The 19944-nt window shown below is 36.6% G+C and overlaps 1 protein-coding gene across 1 annotated transcript in view; it reads right to left on the bottom strand.

Moving 5' to 3' along the window:
* LOC134158723 (dynein axonemal heavy chain 5-like) overlaps window positions 1–19944 on the bottom strand; it is a 160149-nt gene that overhangs the window by 123633 nt on the left and 16572 nt on the right. The window contains exons 14-30 of the mRNA XM_062608958.1: window positions 19391–19510; window positions 18505–18706; window positions 15847–15942; window positions 14938–15111; window positions 14757–14846; window positions 13928–14083; window positions 12802–12941; window positions 11043–11194; window positions 7688–7895; window positions 6802–6889; window positions 6560–6683; window positions 6285–6448; window positions 5008–5100; window positions 3612–3815; window positions 1998–2078; window positions 1510–1914; window positions 1240–1358 (exon numbers count right to left, since the gene is read on the bottom strand). Of these exons, the coding sequence (XP_062464942.1) occupies window positions 1240–1358; window positions 1510–1914; window positions 1998–2078; window positions 3612–3815; window positions 5008–5100; window positions 6285–6448; window positions 6560–6683; window positions 6802–6889; window positions 7688–7895; window positions 11043–11194; window positions 12802–12941; window positions 13928–14083; window positions 14757–14846; window positions 14938–15111; window positions 15847–15942; window positions 18505–18706; window positions 19391–19510 (2616 nt within the window). The remainder of the gene's footprint in view (window positions 1–1239; window positions 1359–1509; window positions 1915–1997; window positions 2079–3611; window positions 3816–5007; window positions 5101–6284; window positions 6449–6559; window positions 6684–6801; window positions 6890–7687; window positions 7896–11042; window positions 11195–12801; window positions 12942–13927; window positions 14084–14756; window positions 14847–14937; window positions 15112–15846; window positions 15943–18504; window positions 18707–19390; window positions 19511–19944) is intronic.

Below are 19944 nucleotides of genomic sequence, written 5' to 3'. Positions count from 1 at the left end.
AAGACCAAGGTAAAGTGGGGAAGGCAAGTCAGCAAGTCAGGGTCCGGAGCAAGTCTAGTGAAGGTAAACACAGTCCTGTGGTTATCAGGGTGGTTATCAGTTCACAGAGTGAAACACAGTCCTGTGGTTATCAGGGTGATCTGAGATCACGCTATCTGTGCACTGGGATCCAGGTTAAGGTCAGTATGGTACATGGACAGGCAAAGGCCTAGCTAGTGACGGAGGTGGAGCTGTAGGTCAGGGAAGGGGGGCAAGCAGTGAAGCCTCAGCTTACAAGCAGATCCCACAGGAAGGGGTGTCAGTCTTGCTGAGGCCTCCAAAGAGAGCTTTCTGGGAGTTCTCTATCACCAAAGGAAAGCAGAAGCCTTCAGCTGCCCTCAGCTGCATTAGCTCTAAGCTGGCTCTGAGCCCAGGCAGCTGAACCTTCAGGTGGGGGCATGCTCTCAGGGTTCCTACAACTGGTAGGAGCTATGGGGTGTTTCCAGGAATTCCTTCGGAATTCCTCTGAGAGCAGAACTGCAGGCAGCTCTATGCGTGCATCCACATCAGCAACTTGGTGTTCTAGTAGGTGTAAATTCACCTTGTGTCTATAGCTGGAGTCTCAAAGCTTGCACTCAAATGCACTGCTAGTGTGCCTTCAAGAAGTTTCACTGCTGGTGAAGCAAAGGTTGAAGCCAAGCACCCGGTTACCATCTGGACTACCCTGCTTGTAACACTAATGCAAAAGCACTTGCCTAGGGGAAGAGTACACATTCCCCAAATCCCTCCAGGGGTGCGTGCTCTATGCATACACTGAATTCTGTTCGTAACAGCAAGGCGGCCTGCAGAGGCTGTACATAAAACTGCTTCACACTGCCCATGGGGTATAGGTGCACAGTGCCTGCCTTGGGTCAGCTGCTGATGTGAACTTCATTGCCAAAAAAACTACACTGTGCATGTCCTGTCCTGAAAAAACTTTAAATTTGGATCATGATTGAGAATTATTTATTTTTTTTTATTTCCCCAACCTATTAACTCCTCCAGAATTTCACCAACTCCAGCACTGAAATCATGGGAATGAGTCTGTGACAGTAAGAGTATCTGTCTATCTTGTATTATTCTGAATTTAACCTTTCTTTTTTTTCCAGCTGTCATTTATACATTGAGGCTGTACTGCACTTACTTTCTGAAGCCCTTCAGATACACCATTTTTGAGCAATCACTAATGAAGCATAGCTGTATGTACCAGAGATCACCTACTTTTCATCATAATCTTTGTAAAATGCTGAAGTATCAATCTGGAACTTTTTGATATCGCTCAGTAAATCTGTTTTCATATCTGGCTGTACTTTCAGCAGCAACTCCTCAACCTTCAGTGCCTATATGCAGACAAAGAGGAATAACAGGTATAAAAGCGGCAGAAAAAAAAAGCACTGAGTTTTGAGAAAATAGTTCTAACATTTCAACATTGAAAAGGCTGACAGCAGATTTGTTATGTATATGATTTGAGAAATAATACAGCTATGGTACCTGTGTGTTTAGGTTCTTCCAGGCATAAGCCAATCCATCAACTCTTTCTGTATTTCCATCTTGAAAGAACAGGTTGTGTTTATGAAGCACAGAGTAAGATTCTTCTATAGGTCCAACTGTCATGTCAATTTTAATCTCATTTTCTCTAATTTCCTTTAGTGCTTCCATTGCTCCCCGTACATCATCAAGATCATGGATAGGTCTGCTTAACCTCTTGCTAACATTTTCAATGAATGAATAAACTTCATCCATGTCTGTGGCAGACTTTTTATTCAAAGCTAATCCAAATGTTCTTTGTCTTGAGCGGCACTCCTGAATTAAAGCTATTTTCAATGACTCTGTCACAATATCCACTGATTCCAGCACACAGTGATTTGGGAGTTCTCTGATTTGCATTTCTAATTGCTAAGACAAACACAAGGGTTCAGATTTTATTTGCATTACAATTTCTCTGAATGGTTCTATTTTATTAAAGATATAATACTTACAGAAAAGTATCTGATTTGAGTTTGGAATGCAGCCATTGTTGGTTTAGTATCTGTAAATTCCCTCACTTTTTCCTCTGCATCCTAGATAAAAGAAGTTTAATTTAACTATTATCACTAGTATTACAATAACCAGTGGGGGACTCAGCTGCCTATTGTACTGTGCAAAACAAACATTTCCTCTCTAAAAGATATTAAAATGTCAGCATTAATATCAAATTATGTATCTCACTTGAATTACTTTTCCTGACTCTTACTCTTTGTACAGTACCCTTTAAAGCACTTGAAATCTATCTGTAACTCAGAAACTGACACAGATCAGGATATCACTTATCCATCCAAATATTATTACAAAATTACAATGTATCTGCTAAAACTTTGCTGGAAAAACTTCCTTTCCTTCTGTCTGCAAGCCTCCAAAAGCAGCTCACAACCTCTAACAGGTATTACATGGTAGTAATTGCACTAAGCTGTCTTCGCTCTTCCTGAAACAGTACATTTAACTGCAATTTCTAGCTACAAATGGCCTGGCCATTTGGAGAAAGCACAGTTTGGCAGGAAGGATGGATCTAAGTGAAGAAGGAACATTTACCTTGTTGAAGCTTGCTTAAATGCTAGAGCACTGAGCATCCTTCCTTTTCATAAGGTAGGATAGTATCTGCAGAGGTGAGAACTTCAGTGTCACCAGCTCAATAAATGTGCTTGATTATTGGTTCAATTACAGGCAAACGGTCTCTGCCCACTTCAATAACATTCATCTATAGCCTGCACTGTGAGGTCCCTGAGAAGCTATTACAGCTGTTCTGGCCAATAATGAGTTCCCAGTGGTCCCACAGACGTTACTAAGACAGGGGTAACACTGCCAACTCCTGAAGAATTTTAAGGTTAAGGAGAAGATTAATTTTAGACGATATTAGTAAAAAGGAAACATTATTATGCAATTGCATCATCTAATCTGGTCTTGTCAGGATGAAATGACATACCATCAACAGGTGGTTAGCTCAAACAGTATCTCCAAAACCTGAAATAACTAAGCATTAAGATTTTGAACCCGAAAAGCCATGAAGAGATGGAAATGTCTCCTCATAGCTTTTTATGTGACTGGACCCACCTCCTCATAAAGACAGCTCCATAAGCCCTGATTCACTTCTGCTTTGGATTCCTTATTACTGGAAAGATTTCCTAGATTTAGCTTATAATTTTTGTGAAGAAATAGAAAACCTGCTTTTTGCAGTGGCTTCTGAAGAAGAACTAGTCAGTTTAATATTCAGGAATAGTTCTGTAGTCAGCAGTTTCTTGGAGACTCTGCTAAATTATTCTTTTTTATAACCTATGCATACAAGATGCTGTGAGGAAGATGCATACTCATATGAAAGAATAAGCTTGATTATGCTCCAACATTTCTTTTTGTGCTTCTACTTTCTTCTTTAGTTTAATTGGTAAAGAATTACAAGTCTCGTAAAGAAAAGAGTTATTATGAGGATATGGATTCTACCATGAAACCAATGATTCCTACTGAGCATACTTATTCCTACCAAGTCTCCTTATGCAAGATGGAAGAGTTCATTTAAAAGATTTCAAAATATAGCAACATACTTTATTAAATATGCTTCTAACCTTATCCCAGATGCCTGAAAATTCAGAAAAGCTGTTCAGAAGATCTGATGCTTCAGTTTTAAGAGATAAAATAACTGTATTTAGTTGCATCACCACTTTGTTTATATCCTTGTGCTCGATGATCTGCTTGTCTAAAGGTTTCAGTGCCACCATCCTGGTGAGTCTGCTCTCATCACCTAGCTCTACAGCAACAGCTTGTTCAATCTGGCATAAATTAAACAAGAAAAAACATATGTCCAGTAGTTCCACTTATTTATTTATTTATTTATTTATACATTCTAGAATGCTAAATAATGCACACACAATAAGTACCTCTAAGGACAAATAGAAAATGCAGAGAAAGCATTCACAAGGATATTCCCTGTTCTTAGCTTGGATTTTTACAGAACTATAGTTGTAGTGTTAAAGATGATTTTATAAAATATTGCCATGTGGAGCTCTATATTAATAATCTCTGAATGACATAGGTCAAATATGCATCATATACAAATAAAACTGCCCTGTTTCCTGCTCCTGCACAACTGCTCAGGTCTTCCCAATTTCTTCATTGTAGAATTACAGTCTATACAATCTACATTTTTTGGCCAGAAAAAACATCTGAAGGCAGTGGAAGGTTGGCTACTTGGAAGTAAGAAAATAATTCTGCTTGAGGAAATGGAATTCAACCCCCTCTCTCCTAGCTGGGGGTCTGGGGTTGTTTGTTTGGTTTTGTTTTGTGTTTTTTTTTTTGGGGGGGGGGGCTGTGTGTTGTTGGGTTTCTTTTAATTATTATTATATATTTGTAGGTTTTTTTCATTGAAATGATCTGGTTTTTGTCTCAGATTGACAAAAAAGGAAGGTATTTTTACATACACTTTCCAGCACAGATCTACACAGTTCTGTATTTCATTACCAAACGAGAGAATTAAGGCCATTTGATTACCATTACTGTGTGTTTCTATACTTCAACAAGTTTCAGTTTCTATCTATACCTCAGACCTTCATAAGATTTTAGTACACATTTCATGCCAGTTAAAATATTTACATTGCATTTACCGGAGCATTGTATGCAGCCTGAAGGTTTAACTTAAAATATAGTTCTTTGCCTGAGAAGACTGATAATAATATATACTCAGTCAGTAGTACCCATGGGTAGTGTTAGTTTTCATACATTATCTACACTATCATCACCACACTTGAACAGCTTTTGATTTTAATATTAGAAACCACCAAACAAAAGGTTTATGATTTATTACTCTTATGTTCAATCCCTTGGTATATAGATCAAAAACTAGGCTTTCACTTAATGAGAAGATCCACCAGAATACAAATCAAAGTATTAGTACAGAACATATTCTTTTGAGATTAGGAAACTTTCACCAAAATACTAAATTTTTGAAATAATCAAAATTCTCACCTGCTGCTGTTTATGATGTAAGTAAGCAAATTTCCACAGGGGGATATCTTTGGCTATTGATAATACGATATTTACTGCTTTGTTAACAACACTCTGAAAACAGCAAAATATTCACCTTGAGCACACAGAGGGATTATGACAAATAAGAGGAGAAAAGACCAAAAAAAGGGGGGGGGGGGGGGGGAAGGGGTGAAAATCCTCCAAACAATACCAAAATTAAAAATTATATCTCTACCTTTATAGAAATATTCTAATAAGTAATAAGCATGAAGCAGGATCACCAAAAATACATATTGTAAGGGGAAAGAATACTCCATAAAGTTTTATCGCAATGCTTCTACGTTTATGTGGTTTTCAAACAAGAGCATAAGAGAACTTTATGAACTTTAATCATGCATCATTGGGGCTCATAACTTAATTCATAGTACTATTTCCCCTCAAACCGGTTATAAACTTACTTATTTTTAATAATAATAGTTTTCACATTCACATCAGAATGCCTGAATACATTTGTTTAGATTTATGATGGTATAGTCTATTATCTGTACAGGCAGCTATATAAATTAATATATAACTCCTATCTATGCTATTTTAAAATTACACTTTGTGGTCTGATTTCTTACTGACAACACCATGAAGGCTGCAAACAAGATCCGAGAAGTAATTCAACACCAGTTTTGACAGTGACACTGCTAAATGAGAAGTCCACAAATCACCACCATAAACAACTAATACTTTGTGAATAATTTCAGACATCATAGGAGATTGTAAGTATGTGTGTAAGAACTTTGCTGAGCTAGTATAAGGTTAAATGAGTGATCATACTTTTTCACACTTTAGGGCTTGAGGCTGGTAATATTCTTCTTTATATTTCCCTACACAGAACACTGATTTATGAATGATACTTAAAACTGATCCCATCACTTTATATTTTGAAAGAGTTTAAGGAGACTAGAAAGTCAAATCAGGCTGTACCAATGGCATTAATTTTTATTTCTGCATTACCTTTGAAATGTTTGCCTTTAAGTAGAGATTTATTAACACGAGTTTCTTGGCTTTCAGGAAAACACTTCCTTCTACTGGCCAGCAGAACAAACCTGATTGGTGGCTTCGTGTCCTCAGCACCCAGTGATGTCATGAACTCAGATAGTTTTAATCTTTTTTTTTCCCCTTCCTTTTAGTTCTTATACCAGATTAAACTTGCACTTGTTGTTTTAAAACAACACATTTTAAAATGTTTTAGCATAAATGACTGAGATGTGCAATTATTTCGTTACCTGAATATCGTCAAGACTTGGTCTCAAGACAACATTTGGAATAGCCAGTTGAATTTCAGCTCTGAACAAAGGAACTCTCTGAGTTTCTACAGACTTAGTCGTCTGATACCTAAAGTCAACAACACGCAGTCGATGTCTTAAGGACTCTAACGAAATCTTCGTGCCTAAACAAATTTGATATTTAAGTGAGGTTAGATGTTTTACCAAAATAAGCTTGGGGGAAAGAAATAATCTTAAAGTGATATTAAAATTGAACATATCTGAAGAAGACTCACATCTGACCAAAGAGTCAGTATTCTTCTGACAAAGCTGTGCCATCAGATTATAGCAACTACAGGACAAGCATTCTTGGCAGCGTGTTTTGTGTTTCACATCTAAATGTGTACAGGCATATGAATCCTGAAGAGTAAAAAGGAAATTCTTAGGAAAACAAACATGCTATCCAGCATGTAAGTGAAATATCAAGTATCTGACTAGGTTATAAAAGGTTACTTTTTACAGTGTAAAAATGTCTTACCTCCAGAGTTTTTCCAGCATCTGCTTTCAACCTGTGCTTAAGAGTATCTACCAGGTCACACACAGAGCATTCCACTTGCTGACTCTGTCTACAAAAATAAAACTTACAGTCACACACAGGGAATCAAACATAAGGAATACCCTTTGTTATTTTGCAGGCACACACCCCAGTCCCACTGCACTGTGAAGAGCTGTATGTGCAAGGAAACACCCTTATAATTTTCAGTTTGCTCCTACTGCTTCAGCACACAGAGACTGTAAGACATTAAGATATGCAGACTATCAACAAATTCATTTTCAGACTCTATCTGATTCAATTGGACTTCATAATAATTTAAAGAAGGGTTCTTTTTCAGCTATACTTAATAAAAGAGGCATATCATGGTGCAGTAAAATAACCTGTGAAATCAGAATTAGTAAAATAAAACCAAACAAAAAATAAATAGAAACTATGTTATTTTGCACAATGAGCACAGGTATCTTTCTGGAGGAGAGCTGAACAACTATTCTGCTATAATGTGGAAAATAAGCACGGGGCAAAAAATTTGCACCACTGGGAGAATGAAAAGTCTTACATTAGTTAGCTAGCATTAAGAATCAAGCAATTAACCTGGGGATAAGATTTCAACTCTTATTCATCTTCATTTTTATTTTTACTGATTAGAATGCCATAGGATGAAGAATATGAAAAGCTAAACATTACAGGTGTAATTTTACTTCTGCTGTATTAAAGGTACTTGGGAGTTTCTCCCCTGCATCCTGAGACTATCATTTTGCTTTGGACTAGTACCCTGTAAACTCTCTATGCATAAAACATTAATATATAAATAAACCCCCCCCCCCCCCCCCCAATATGGCCTTCAAATCTGTGCAGTTAATAAACCTACTGAGACAGTTTGTGAGCAGCAGAGACAGCAAGCTTTTCTATCTGTTCCAGGAAAGAAAGCACATCTAAAGGTTCATCTTCTGGCAAAATTATCAGAGCAGTGTTTGACATATCCTCCAGAATTCTTTCAATTCTGCATTCCAGGGTATCAGTCACTTCTTTCACTACGTAGTCTAACTTCCTCAGGGTACTATAAACATTCTCAATAACTAAGTAAGAAAAAATTAAAACATATCATGCAAAATACAGACCTCTTAAATCTCATCTCCCCTTCCCCCTCAGTACTACAACAAAATGAGGATTTAATGGCAATGAAATATGCAATTAAGACCTGAAACAGAAACATGATGGACTTGCTCTACCTTGGTATCTTTAAATGGAAATATTTTAAGATAAATGGTACAATAGCCTTCAAGATATCTTTTCTGTATTAAAGAGCATTGTAAGGCAAAGGATCATCAAAATACAATGACAAACAGAAAGGATACAACTGTCTAAAAATTATTCTGGTCCTCCTATATACACACCCAGTGAAATCCAGTGCTTTTGTAACTGTAATTAACTTACAAATTCATTGGCTAAAATTCCCTCATCCAAGATTACATACTGCTTAAACCACTAGATTTCTTCTTTCATGCTTATGACCTAACTTACTTAGGAAAAAGATATATTGAGTGCTTTTAACAAATGTGTTTATTAAACTAAATGCAAAAATGACAGTTCCTTACTAGACTAGACAAAATCTTTCCCTTTCTTTCATACTTTTCATTGAAAAATAGAAATGTCTCACCTGAAACCCTTTGTGTTCGTTATTATCAGACAGTATCATTTGACTCACCAATACTCCTTAGTGTATGTAGAAAGAAATCACTATAGTATCTAAGCCACAACAGTGTGACAGTGGTGTTCAACTGCTAATGCTTTAAGTGGAAAACATAATTTATTCCTAGTAGAAAGTTAATGAGGGAGCTTGTCTTTGTTATTAACTAAAATGGAAAAAAATATCCAACCCATTTCTTAGTGCTTTTATTATTATTTTAAATATATAAAATAGGTAGTCCTAAATCCACTTTTTTCACCTTGTCTCCTGAGTTTTAGTCTAGAAGGCAACCATGAACCCCATACTTCCACATATTACAATGGAAATAAGGCACCTAAGACATTAAAAGCTTATGTATAGTGAGGTCAGCATGTCACTGGCAAGTCAGAGTTATTTGGCATGCACTGAACCAATGCCTAGTTTGTGAGTGTCCAGCATGCATTCTGGGCATGTTAGATATTGCACACTTTCAAAAAATTATGATGCATACACTCAAGAAAAGCTTTCCTTTCTAAGGGTGATTCACTTTCAGCTGCAGCAGCAGGAAACAAGAGATAGCCTGGATACTCTTGCTGCGTAACCTCTATCTTGTCAAATAAGGCCAGTTCCCATCAAAGCAAATGCTGATCCAAAGAACTATTTAAACCTGAATTATGCCTATTCAGATACTTAACACAGTGCAGAGAGTACGTAAATGGAAAAATAAATAAATAATATTGAAAAGACCTTCTTTACGATCTTTTACTAAACTACGCAAACCAAACACAAAAAAATTATTTTAGAGCTATAAAACAAACATTAAAAACCCCACTTGCCATTTGATTCTTGTGCTTTACTCAAGCAAAGGTCAGGTAAAACTACAAGGTGACTAGCCCTGCCTTAAGCATTGTGCACCAGTGCCACATGGCAGAGTCACAAATGAACAGCTGCATGAACCCATGCCCCATTTCATTTTCAGATTTTGGCTGCATTTGTTTCTGTTTATCTGGTTGCTTTTCCTTTTGAAGAAGAAAAGTGAAAGCCTAACACCAGTCTACCTCAACTAAAAACTGATTTACAAGCATAAGGTATTGTTTTCTCATGGAACCACAACATAAAAGTCTTGCTGATGGTTTTATATTTGTCCATTTCAATGATGCTTTTATAACAGTTAATCAATTTCATGCTGTATTTGATAGGGATAAGCTTGTCTCTTACTGGCTCTGTGGAAAAAGCTCAATGCATAATTGAGGATTATAAAATAAAGTTTTCTTTAAAAAAATTAAGACTTGGGCAAAAATCTCCAAATATGTATCTTTTACTAATTTAAACTTTGAATTTAGACATGACTTTTAGGATGTTCAGCATAAGTTATGAAGATTTTTCTAGAAAAGAAAAGAGATATTATTAAATCACCCCATGTTCATTCTCTTATCTCAGATTCTTGTAGCAGTTGGGTTATAATTATCTACCTAACATGAAACACATTTTTTCACAGAAAATGAAAACAGAATGCAGGCATGAGAAGAGCTCTTAATTTTTTCATTATATGATGACTTGGAGAAAGATCATCAGACTGATACTGATAGGGGAAAAAGAAGTAAAAAATGCATGACAATTTTCGAAGTGTGATGTGATAGCTTAAGCTCAGTAAATGAAAATGCATTCAATTAAAAAATGGAACTGCAACACAAGTCAAAATATGATGCAATGTTACCACTGAACTTTGCAAGAAAGCTCCAAAGTCAAGGCTTTACAGACTCTCCCACCATTACAGTGCAGTTAGGCTGACAGTCAAATATGATTGATAAACCATTTAGTTAGTTACACATCTGTAAATTAACTAATTTAGTGACTTCACTGTACTCTCAGCAAATGAATTTGTAATGCCTTGATTGATGGGTGGAGGGGAGGGATGGAGCAAAAGCAATCTTTTTAAAACACTAATTATTTTCCAAAAGTGATGAGCCAGAAAGCCCCTTTCTTGAAGAAAAAAAAAAAAGAAAAAAAAGAAAAAAGAAAAAAGAAGAAAAGAGTGATAACTATTGTATTGATTTTACATTTTTTTAGTGCCAAATCACTTATTCTCTCCCTGTGCTTCTCACCGAGTTATTTCAATACAATGACCAATAACATTTAGTAGAATTAAAAAATTCTAACAAATATCAAGAAACTGATTCTACAGTGATTTTGCTTCCACTTTATCATAACAGTAGAAAAAGGTGGGTTGTTTATGTGGGAGAATATAAGAGTAGTTAAAGGGACACCACTAGGGAGGTCAAAAAAAGGATACACCTGGTAAACATATGACTTAACAAAGGCTATTGACAGCTGTCAAACACCCCTGCCTTGATCACCACGTTTGAGAGCAGGCCATAAACACACACACACCATTTTCACCTTACTCATGTCTGACTTAGTTCCATTGTTATGAGGGAGGGATGTGGCATGTTTTTCCCTTGAACAGATGAAGTGCTTTTCCTAACAATGACAAAGATACCTGGCAGGTACCTCCTAACAGCATCAATAGCTCACCACCTCTTTTCCTACTACGTACATTTATCGATGTTCAAAGAAGTCCATGACAGCTGCATCAGGCCCAGAGTAAGGGCATCCTCAACTTGTTCTATGAATGGTTTCATGAGTGGTTTCAGCATAACAGGAATCCCATTCAGACACTCTTTGTAATTGGTCAACAAATTCTGGACTCTGAAAGACATCATCATGCTTATAATGGGCTTAATTCAGATATTTGAAACACATGGGAGTTTGGACATATTTTCTCTTAATAAGATTTGCATTCTGACCCCATTTAAGAATAAGAACTCTTCTTAGCTCAAACTAAGCCTCTTCTCCCCACTAACACCAGAACCAGACTGGGAACATAAGTACCTCCACTAAAGTGATTGTGATCAATTTAGAGAAATTTTCTTCTATGAAAAATTAATTCAAAAACCCACAAGAAATTGAAAACATGGCATTTTGTTCCCTTCGTCCTATCTTATACAACATGGCATGAAATGATCCTGCTTGTAAGAAAAGCTAGATCCAAGCCAGTTAAGACACCAAATCCCCAAAAGAGGCCAAATTCTGAATCAAGATTTACCAATATAGTTCCATGAAAATGTAGCTACACAATGAAGCTGTATAAACAAGGACTAGAAGCAAATACAACTCAAGTCAGATACATAATGGGTTCTTTACAAGAACTGCTGCAAAAAAAAAAGTAATAGCTGTTTTCTGTGCCAGATTAAAACCATGACTTTAAACATCATTGTTACAAATCGTACACTGATATAACCCATTCACGGTATACTGAGAACTGTTTTTCCAGTGTTGCTTAAGCAAAAAATTTCATCTCTGAGTATTCCTTCTTTGCTTCGGAAGTCAGTCGAAAGTCTGTTTTTAGAGTTGATAGTAAATTTGGGTTTCTTTCGTATTGCAAACATATTCTGTACCTTTTTGTTTCTCTTGGATGGCAACAGTTGGGATATTGTTTTTGAGAGGACCGTATCACACAAATTTTGCCTTGCATATTACAAATTTTAGGTTATTTTGTCCTAAAACGCTCCACAGATAATTAATAAAAAGTACCATGTTATAAGAGTTAAAGACTGAAAGCTTTAACAATGGAAAAAGGGATAAGGGGTTGCATTGAAGTGTTTATGTAAGTCTTTGAACTTTGTCCCTTTTTATCCACTTCTGTTAAAAAACTATCTAAAGAACACTCCTCACAAAGGATGATTTTGTAAGACCTATCATCCTTGCTTAGAGAGTTCAAGAATTCATAATCAGCATCCCTGAGAATGAAAATAACTCTTCCAGCACAGAATTGGGCTGTTACAAGTAGCAGAAAAAGAATTAAAATCAACAAAAGTTATTTCAGATATTCAACATGAGAAAGCATTTTATAACACAGGTGATGGATTATATATAGAAATGTTTGGGTTGTGCCTTAAGTGGCAAATTCCAGCTTTTTTTTTCTAACACAAAAAAGCTTTTGATGTTAAATGTAATATTTTGGAGTGCAATCCCTATGTGCACAGATGCCTTAGCAATACCTCGTTGCTCCACTTACAGAGCAGCTGTTGGAGTAACAAAAGCATGTAGGTGTTTTCTAGTAATGAGATATTTGTTAAGATAGGAATAACTGCATGTTACCTATATTACTATGGAAATGCAGGGGAAAGCAATTAAATTCTAATTAAACTCCACCAAAAAGAATAGTTATAATAAAACAAAAGTATACGTAATAGACTCAAAGCTATGGATTCCCTTTTGAAGGTGAGAATCAAATCCAAAAAGTGTTCACTCACTCTAGTTGATGCCTTTTAATCTGTTCTTCCTCTGCACACAAGCCAAGAACAACATCTGGAACTTCAAAATGCATTTTTTTCAGGTATTTTGTTTCATAAAGGACTTCCAGGACCACTGGGTCCAAGTTTACAAGTAATTCCTTCATTTAGCAGTAAGGGGTGGGGGGGGGGGGGGGGGGGGGGGGGGAAAGAAAGAGAAAATAAGGCTATCATTTAATAGTTACATGTAGTGTGATATTATTGGAACATGAAACAGAATGTAGGTGACCAGAGAAGATTTTTAAAACAGACACCCATGTTTCTACATAGATCTTCATCCTACTCTACAAATATCTGGATTTTACAAAGTATTAATCAACCAATATCTTACACTGATTTCAATTTCTTGTGACCCCTTCACTGTGCCCTAACAACTTCTGTAACATCTTAAGTTTAATTCTGGTTTTGCAGAACAAGCTAATTTTCCTTTTCATTTCAGTTTCTCCATTGGTAGACTGGGGAAAAATGTTGTGAAGGTTAATTTCTGTACACTTTTCAGGGCACTATATGCTATTAAGATGCTAAATAAATTTGAAAAACAGATTCTAGTTATCCATTATGGAATCACTAGTTTAAAAAAATGCTATATTTTACCATAACTTATCTGCACTACTGCAGAAAAAGTAATGTGTGAAGCAGGAATGGTAAGATTTTCTGTCTCAACAAGCAGTTTTGAAAGAAAATTAATTAATGATTGCAATATACTCAAGACAGTGACATTGACCACTACAGAGAAGACCATGATCTAATTAAAAATTCTTTCCTTAACTAAAATTTTTGTTAACATAGAAAATAAAACATGGAACAAGATCTAAAAAGATATAAATAAGTCAATAACAGTTAATGCATTTGCTGGGTACTGCCTCTTTTATGCCTAGAATGAGGCAGGAGCCTTTTGAAGAAGAGACAGGATGAAATCTTTACCATAAATACACACAAAAAGGAAAAAAACAAACAAACAAGTAGTTCATTTTTTAAGCCTATTAAAATTATTTTAATGCTGTGTTTGTCTAGCCATTATATGATTAAAGCAGCACATGCAATATTAAACATCGCAGCAGTAATAGAAAAAATAAATCATATTTACCTTGGTTTCTGGGTGCCTGGCAAGTAAGGAAGCACGCAGAGCATTTCTAGCCTGGTCAGCAAACCTGCACCAAGACCTGTGATAAATAAGTTCAAATTCCAGAAGAACTGCAGCCATTTTATTGTAACTCTTAACAACCTTTCTCATTTCCAGTGTCTGCAGTTCGAAGGGGGAAAAGAAAGAAAGCAAACACAATTTAATCAATTCATAGCAGAAATGCCCTCCACTAAGATTTTCCTCACTGCCATTAGGAAAACAAAACAAATAGTTTTAAATTATGCTATTTTAGAAATAAGATAAAACGCAGAAATATAGAAACATATTGAGGAATTAAATTACTAAGAAGTATTTACCTGCTCTAAACAACTCTTTTCCTGATCTTTCCTCCTAGTCTTGCCCATGAAACAAAGTTTACACTATGACCTATATGAGGGACTGATGTCTCATTTCATGAAGTCTGGCTTAGTGATTGGGGTTAAATATCTCAGTCCTCTCCATTATAGAGCACAGCACACAGAATGCTCTAAACTTAGGTACACAGCCAACAATGCTACTATCAGGATTAATGTGAGTCAAGCGCCAGAATGGACAAAAGCACCAGCCTAAGTCATCAGCTTAATGTCTCAGTGGAAGTAATCGTCCTGAGCCACAGAATAATAGTGCTACAAAAAGGAATTCAAATCCTGCAGCAAACACTAACACTTATCCTGTTACATGATTTGAATAAAAGTTGCTAGAAAAGTGAGCATAGGAGTATAAAAATAAATCATTTATCTGTTAGTAATATGCTTGAAAGCTTAGTATAAATCCTCCTCTGCTAATTTACAACCTTCAGAAGTGTGGTTTTCTTTTTAAGGACTGTCATTGGATTGTCAATTTTTCTGTATAACTGCTGAGCCCACATAATCTTCCCTGTTACCTAAAACACAGAAGATAAAAGGTTACATTTCCATTAACTTAAAAACATCAGAAGCAAAGTCCTTTTTCTCTCTTATTTATGCCATTCTTACTGGTGGCATATTACGTGGTATAGGTGGATTTTCTTTTTGCTTTTCATAGAGTTTTTGAACAAACTCTAAGTCTTGGCTGTACTGCTGAAGGACAATGATATACTTCTCGTTAAGGTCAATATGATTTTCTCCTATTTGCTCAAGCTTCATCAGAAGTCCCAGCATCTGTTCAGTCTAAAAAGGAGAACAGATCATTTATCACAGATGTCAACAGTTCAGAAAGTCCTTGCTCATAAACTGTTCTCTTTTTTTTTTTTTAATTTAGAATATAAAGTATGTTTGTAAGTCGTTTTCTAAGAAACATAGAATATTCCCTCCAGACAAGTTAGTGAATTTTGTCCCATATGGAATATATTTACCATAGCATGAACCAAGAAACTGCTACCATTACAGTGTACTGCAATATTGCCATTTTTTTTCTGCCTCTCAAATCATCACTCTTTTTTTCTGCAAACAGTTGTGGTAGAACACCTACACCTTTACTTGTACTTCGTAATATATTGTTATCAGGTCCTGAAACAATGAACAGTACTGACACTAAGGTAACAAATGGCAGAAATTATTTCCTTACTCCTGCCACTCGAACAGGAATAACTTGGAAACGCAACAGGAAGCACGGGGAACACCAGGGTAAAGACAGAAAATAATCTTCAAAGAAAATCAGGTTATAAAATTGGTATGGGAAGATGGAACATAAAACTAACACCAAGTAATAATGAACATATTACCTTCCAGCACTTCTGCAGGTGACTTTTAGAACACTTGCAAAAGGCTTGACATCCTCCAACATTACCTCAGGCAGGCACCATCACAGAACACCAACAGTGATGAAGGCGTTCAGCAGGAGCCATGGGTACTCAGCCCTTCTGAGCATCAGAACAAGGGGTTTGCTTTTGTAACATTACTTACAGTTACAGTCTTTTCAAACCAGGAATCCACAAATTCTTGTATGGACTCGTACAATGCTGAAATTTGGTTCTTAAATTCAAGGTAATCTTTTTCAAACTAGAACAGGGTAAAAGATTTAAAAAAAAAATAAATAAATATCGTAGCCTTGTTTTCACTTCATACCTTTTTTTTTTCCCCTGAAGTTTTGGGGGAATTTGCTTTGTCTGCCCAGTACATGTGTTCAGCACTGAATTAAAGAGATCAGGTACAACACTAGTAACAAAGGCATTTACATTCTAAGCAAAGCAGTAAGTGTTCGTTTATCTGGTTAAAGCCCCACCTTCATGAACACAAAGGAGCCCAGAGGAGCATGGGCAGGCAGAGGAAATCTGGTAACCCAATAGAGCACTCTAACCAGCTACTCCCAGTACTGCCACAGGAGGGCGCTCAGCTCAGGTATGAAACCCATCAAGATGAGCAAACTGGTAGGCTCTCTAGAGCACCTTACAGACTAAGTAAGGGAGGTTATTGCCTAGGAGACAAGGGACTCATTACAGGTTACCAGGCAAGAGCATGGGACTATATATATTATGAGAGTTAGGGAAGAAATAAAGACAGGGATCAATGTGATTTGTGGGAGCAGCAAGTGTGGAAAAATGGAGGCATGTTGGGACAAAAAGGAGTTGGTCACAAGTGAACAGGTTGCTGGTCAGTATGCTTGTCTGGCTGTGCCTGGTACCTGACCAGCACAGTCCGTCTCATCTTCTTACGAATCTCTAATTCTAACCATTTGCATGAGTGAAAGGGTTCTCTCTTCTATCAGTGACCCCAACCAGGGTAGGAACCATAGATTAAAGCAACTAGAAACACTGCAGAATGTGCATAATGTGTGGGTGAGTGTCCCACCCACAAAATCAGACTAGACAGCAAATGGGACAGAGGCTTGGGAACAAAGTGTTGAAGCAGCCATAAGTCTAGGCTGGATGTTAAAGAGATCACAGTGGTCTAATAAGAGTTGGCTACCAGAGGGACCAGGAGGCCCAAGCCAGCTATCAGAGAGACAGTAGGGTCTGAAGGTCAGCTACTGATAAGGTTATAAACTGGGACCAGCTATAGGAAAGAACTGTGTGCATGTGTGTTTCTGTGTGCCAGCAACCAGGACAGCAAGGGGATCAGATAGAAGATAAACTGATTGCCTAAGATCAGTTATGGAGGGACCCATAGTGCATGTGTCTCTGTGTGTGTGTGTGTATAGGTCTGAGTACCACCAACTCCCCATGGCAGGGGGTTTGGAACTAGATGATCTTAAGGTCCTTTATAACCCTAACTATTCTATGATTCTAACTCGAGCAGGACTGTAGGCCTTGGGGGCAAGGGGTGTCTTAAGTTTAGGAAGTGAGGAGACCTGGGTATCCAGGGACCAGCTTTTGGACAGCCTGTGTAAGACCAGCTACTGAAGGCATTCATGTATATGTATTTTCCACTATCAGACTTTCTTTCTGTTCAGCCAGACAGGTACAAGATGAGGCCATTAATATTGTTTATAGTTGTATTTTCAGTTTGTGTTGAGTTGTGTGGCCAGACCTGTGTACTGTGTGTATGCATGCGCACTTGCCTATTGAGGATTACATGCCCAGCCTCCCAACTGAGTGGACCTGGGGACATGGAACTGAAACAGCCTCACCTCTATCGGGCTACCAAATTTGGCAGCTCCTACTAGAAGTAATTACGGTATTTATCTGTAATATTTTTTCTTAAAAGTCCAAAACACTGAGGACCTACAGAAAGAGTTCAGCACAAACTTCCTCTCAAAGAAAGCACTCCATAAGCTTGGGAAGATAGTGCATAATATACATTACTCTGATGATTAGGTGCAGAAAAGCCATGCCGTTTTTAAATACCTTCAAATTCCAGTTAACAGTAAATGCTCTCTTTCAGAAAAGAGCCACACAGCAACTATTACGGAAACATAAGCCACCTGCCTGTTAGAAGAAAGCCAAGGGTACCCTAGACTTAAATGTCTAAAGTAAAATTCATGACAGTTGCAAGCTACAGTGTAGGAAAGCAGGAGAGTAAGTCAACATTTCTACAACTTCTGTTGCGAGGCTATTAATCCTGCAAAGCAAGCAGGCTGTACGTCAAAAAAAGCAGCTCAATTACAGCATGTACAGGATGTATTAAAATATGAGTCTGAAGGATTTGAAGTTACTTTACTTTTTACCAATGTGCTCAGCACTAGGGGTGATATCATTTACTTTTCCCTCTAAAACATTCATCTACGTGCCTTTACCACCTTTACTATAATGCTGCTTTTACTAGTCCACTGGTTTTGGTTACACTGAGTAACTCTTGCAATTAGATAAACTATTTAATGCATTGACCTGCTGAATTAATTTCTGGTCTGTAGTTCGAACATATGCCTCTCAAAACAAACAGATTTAGGCAAAGTTTTCTGTAGCACTACCTATCACACAAAACCCAGTTTATTAAAATTTAACAAAAACATTTGAAATAAAAGCCAAATTTACCCAAACACTTTCAAATTGCATTACAGGATATGAAAGTATTATTATTACAGAAAAATACCATATGACTTGTTATAAAATTTAATCTTCTTTGCATAACTCCAAACACAGAATTCAAGGGAGTGACTATTAGACAAATGCTGAATGTATATACCTCTTTTTTCCTGTGATCCAGAACATCATACTGTTTGGATTTGGTGTTTGCAGCAATGCTGTGGTAATGAGTAGTGATCTCTTCAATACCTTCTACTTTTATATGCTGGAGCTTTAAAAGGCTTTCCATAATATTGCTTATATCTGAAATCTTCTCCAAACGCTTACAGAATGTATCAAATTTTCCAAATATGTAGTTTTCACTAACATAAAAAAGGCAGCAGAGGGATAGTTATGCAAATCTGTTTGCAATAAATCTTTATATTTAACCCCTATATATTCTGCCAGAACTACTACCAAGTTTCACATGAAAAAATCTATGCTATATTAATCACAAATCAACTAAAACCCAATTTTAGGTAATGTGCATAAACCAGAAAATGCTTAATCCTTACATATGTCAATTAAAAGCCTTTACCACATTTCACAGGAGTTACTTTTTTAAATAAGACATTTATAAATGTGAGTGTACAATGCTAAGAAATGCCCCATGCTTTAAGTGCAGGCAAAACTCCCTTTGGCATTTTGATAGACAGCCCAGCCCAAAGCTGAAAAAATTCCCCTGGAGACTTTTTAGTTACATTCATTAGTTGCATTCATGACTCAAATTTCTTGGGATTTATATATATATGTTAAATTAACACATGCGTAAAGGCATATAAAGTCCCCTGAAGTCCCCTTGGACATCTGCTAAATCAACAAGTGACTGGCAAAAACCTGTCACTGGTTTATTCCTGAGCAAAAACAAAAACAAAAATAAACCTTTGCAAGGTCATGTTCTGATTATAATAACTAGCATATTTTAATTGAGTATTTAGCTTTTTTGCTAGCCAGCAGATATAATGACATTTCATTCATATGATTCAATATTAAAGTGACTTACTTACCTGAAATCAAATTGCCTCTCTCTTGGATTTTCCTTCAGTTTCTCCCTAATTCTCCGAAAGGATGTTTGGTACTGTTCTTTGAGGGAAATGCATTGTTGTATCCTCTTTAACAATTCTTGCCTGAGGAAGAAAATGCAGAAGACACAAAATCAGCCTAAGGAGGTCTTCAAAAGAGTATAAATAAAAATAAAACATTTCAGTCAGATATGCAACTTTGCAAAATAAGAACACAAGATTATATATTGCCTGACAAACATTCAAAATATAAGCATTACATTTAAAAGGTTTTTTTTGTTTAAATTTGTTACCTTGATTGGATATTATTCATTTAGGATTTATTTTCAGCAAACCAAAACATTCACAGCATATAGTCCAGAAGGCCCTTACACCAGGTAAACCCACACTACTGACTGCCTGAGGTTTAGCCATTTCTCATCTTCTGTAAACAGGGTATTTCTGATGGGGTTTCATTCGTTTGTTTCTTTTTTTTTTCTAATCACACAAGACTGGAGAGGTATTTTTCCAGACTACAGTAAGCATGAGGAAAGCCTTGT

This window comes from Pezoporus occidentalis, unplaced genomic scaffold, assembly GCF_034315485.1.
Source record: "Pezoporus occidentalis ecotype Australia unplaced genomic scaffold, CSIRO_AGI_Poc_V1 ctg132, whole genome shotgun sequence".
NCBI classification, from domain to species: Eukaryota; Metazoa; Chordata; class Aves; order Psittaciformes; family Psittacidae; genus Pezoporus; species Pezoporus occidentalis.
This window is presented reverse-complemented; position numbering and strand designations above follow the sequence as displayed.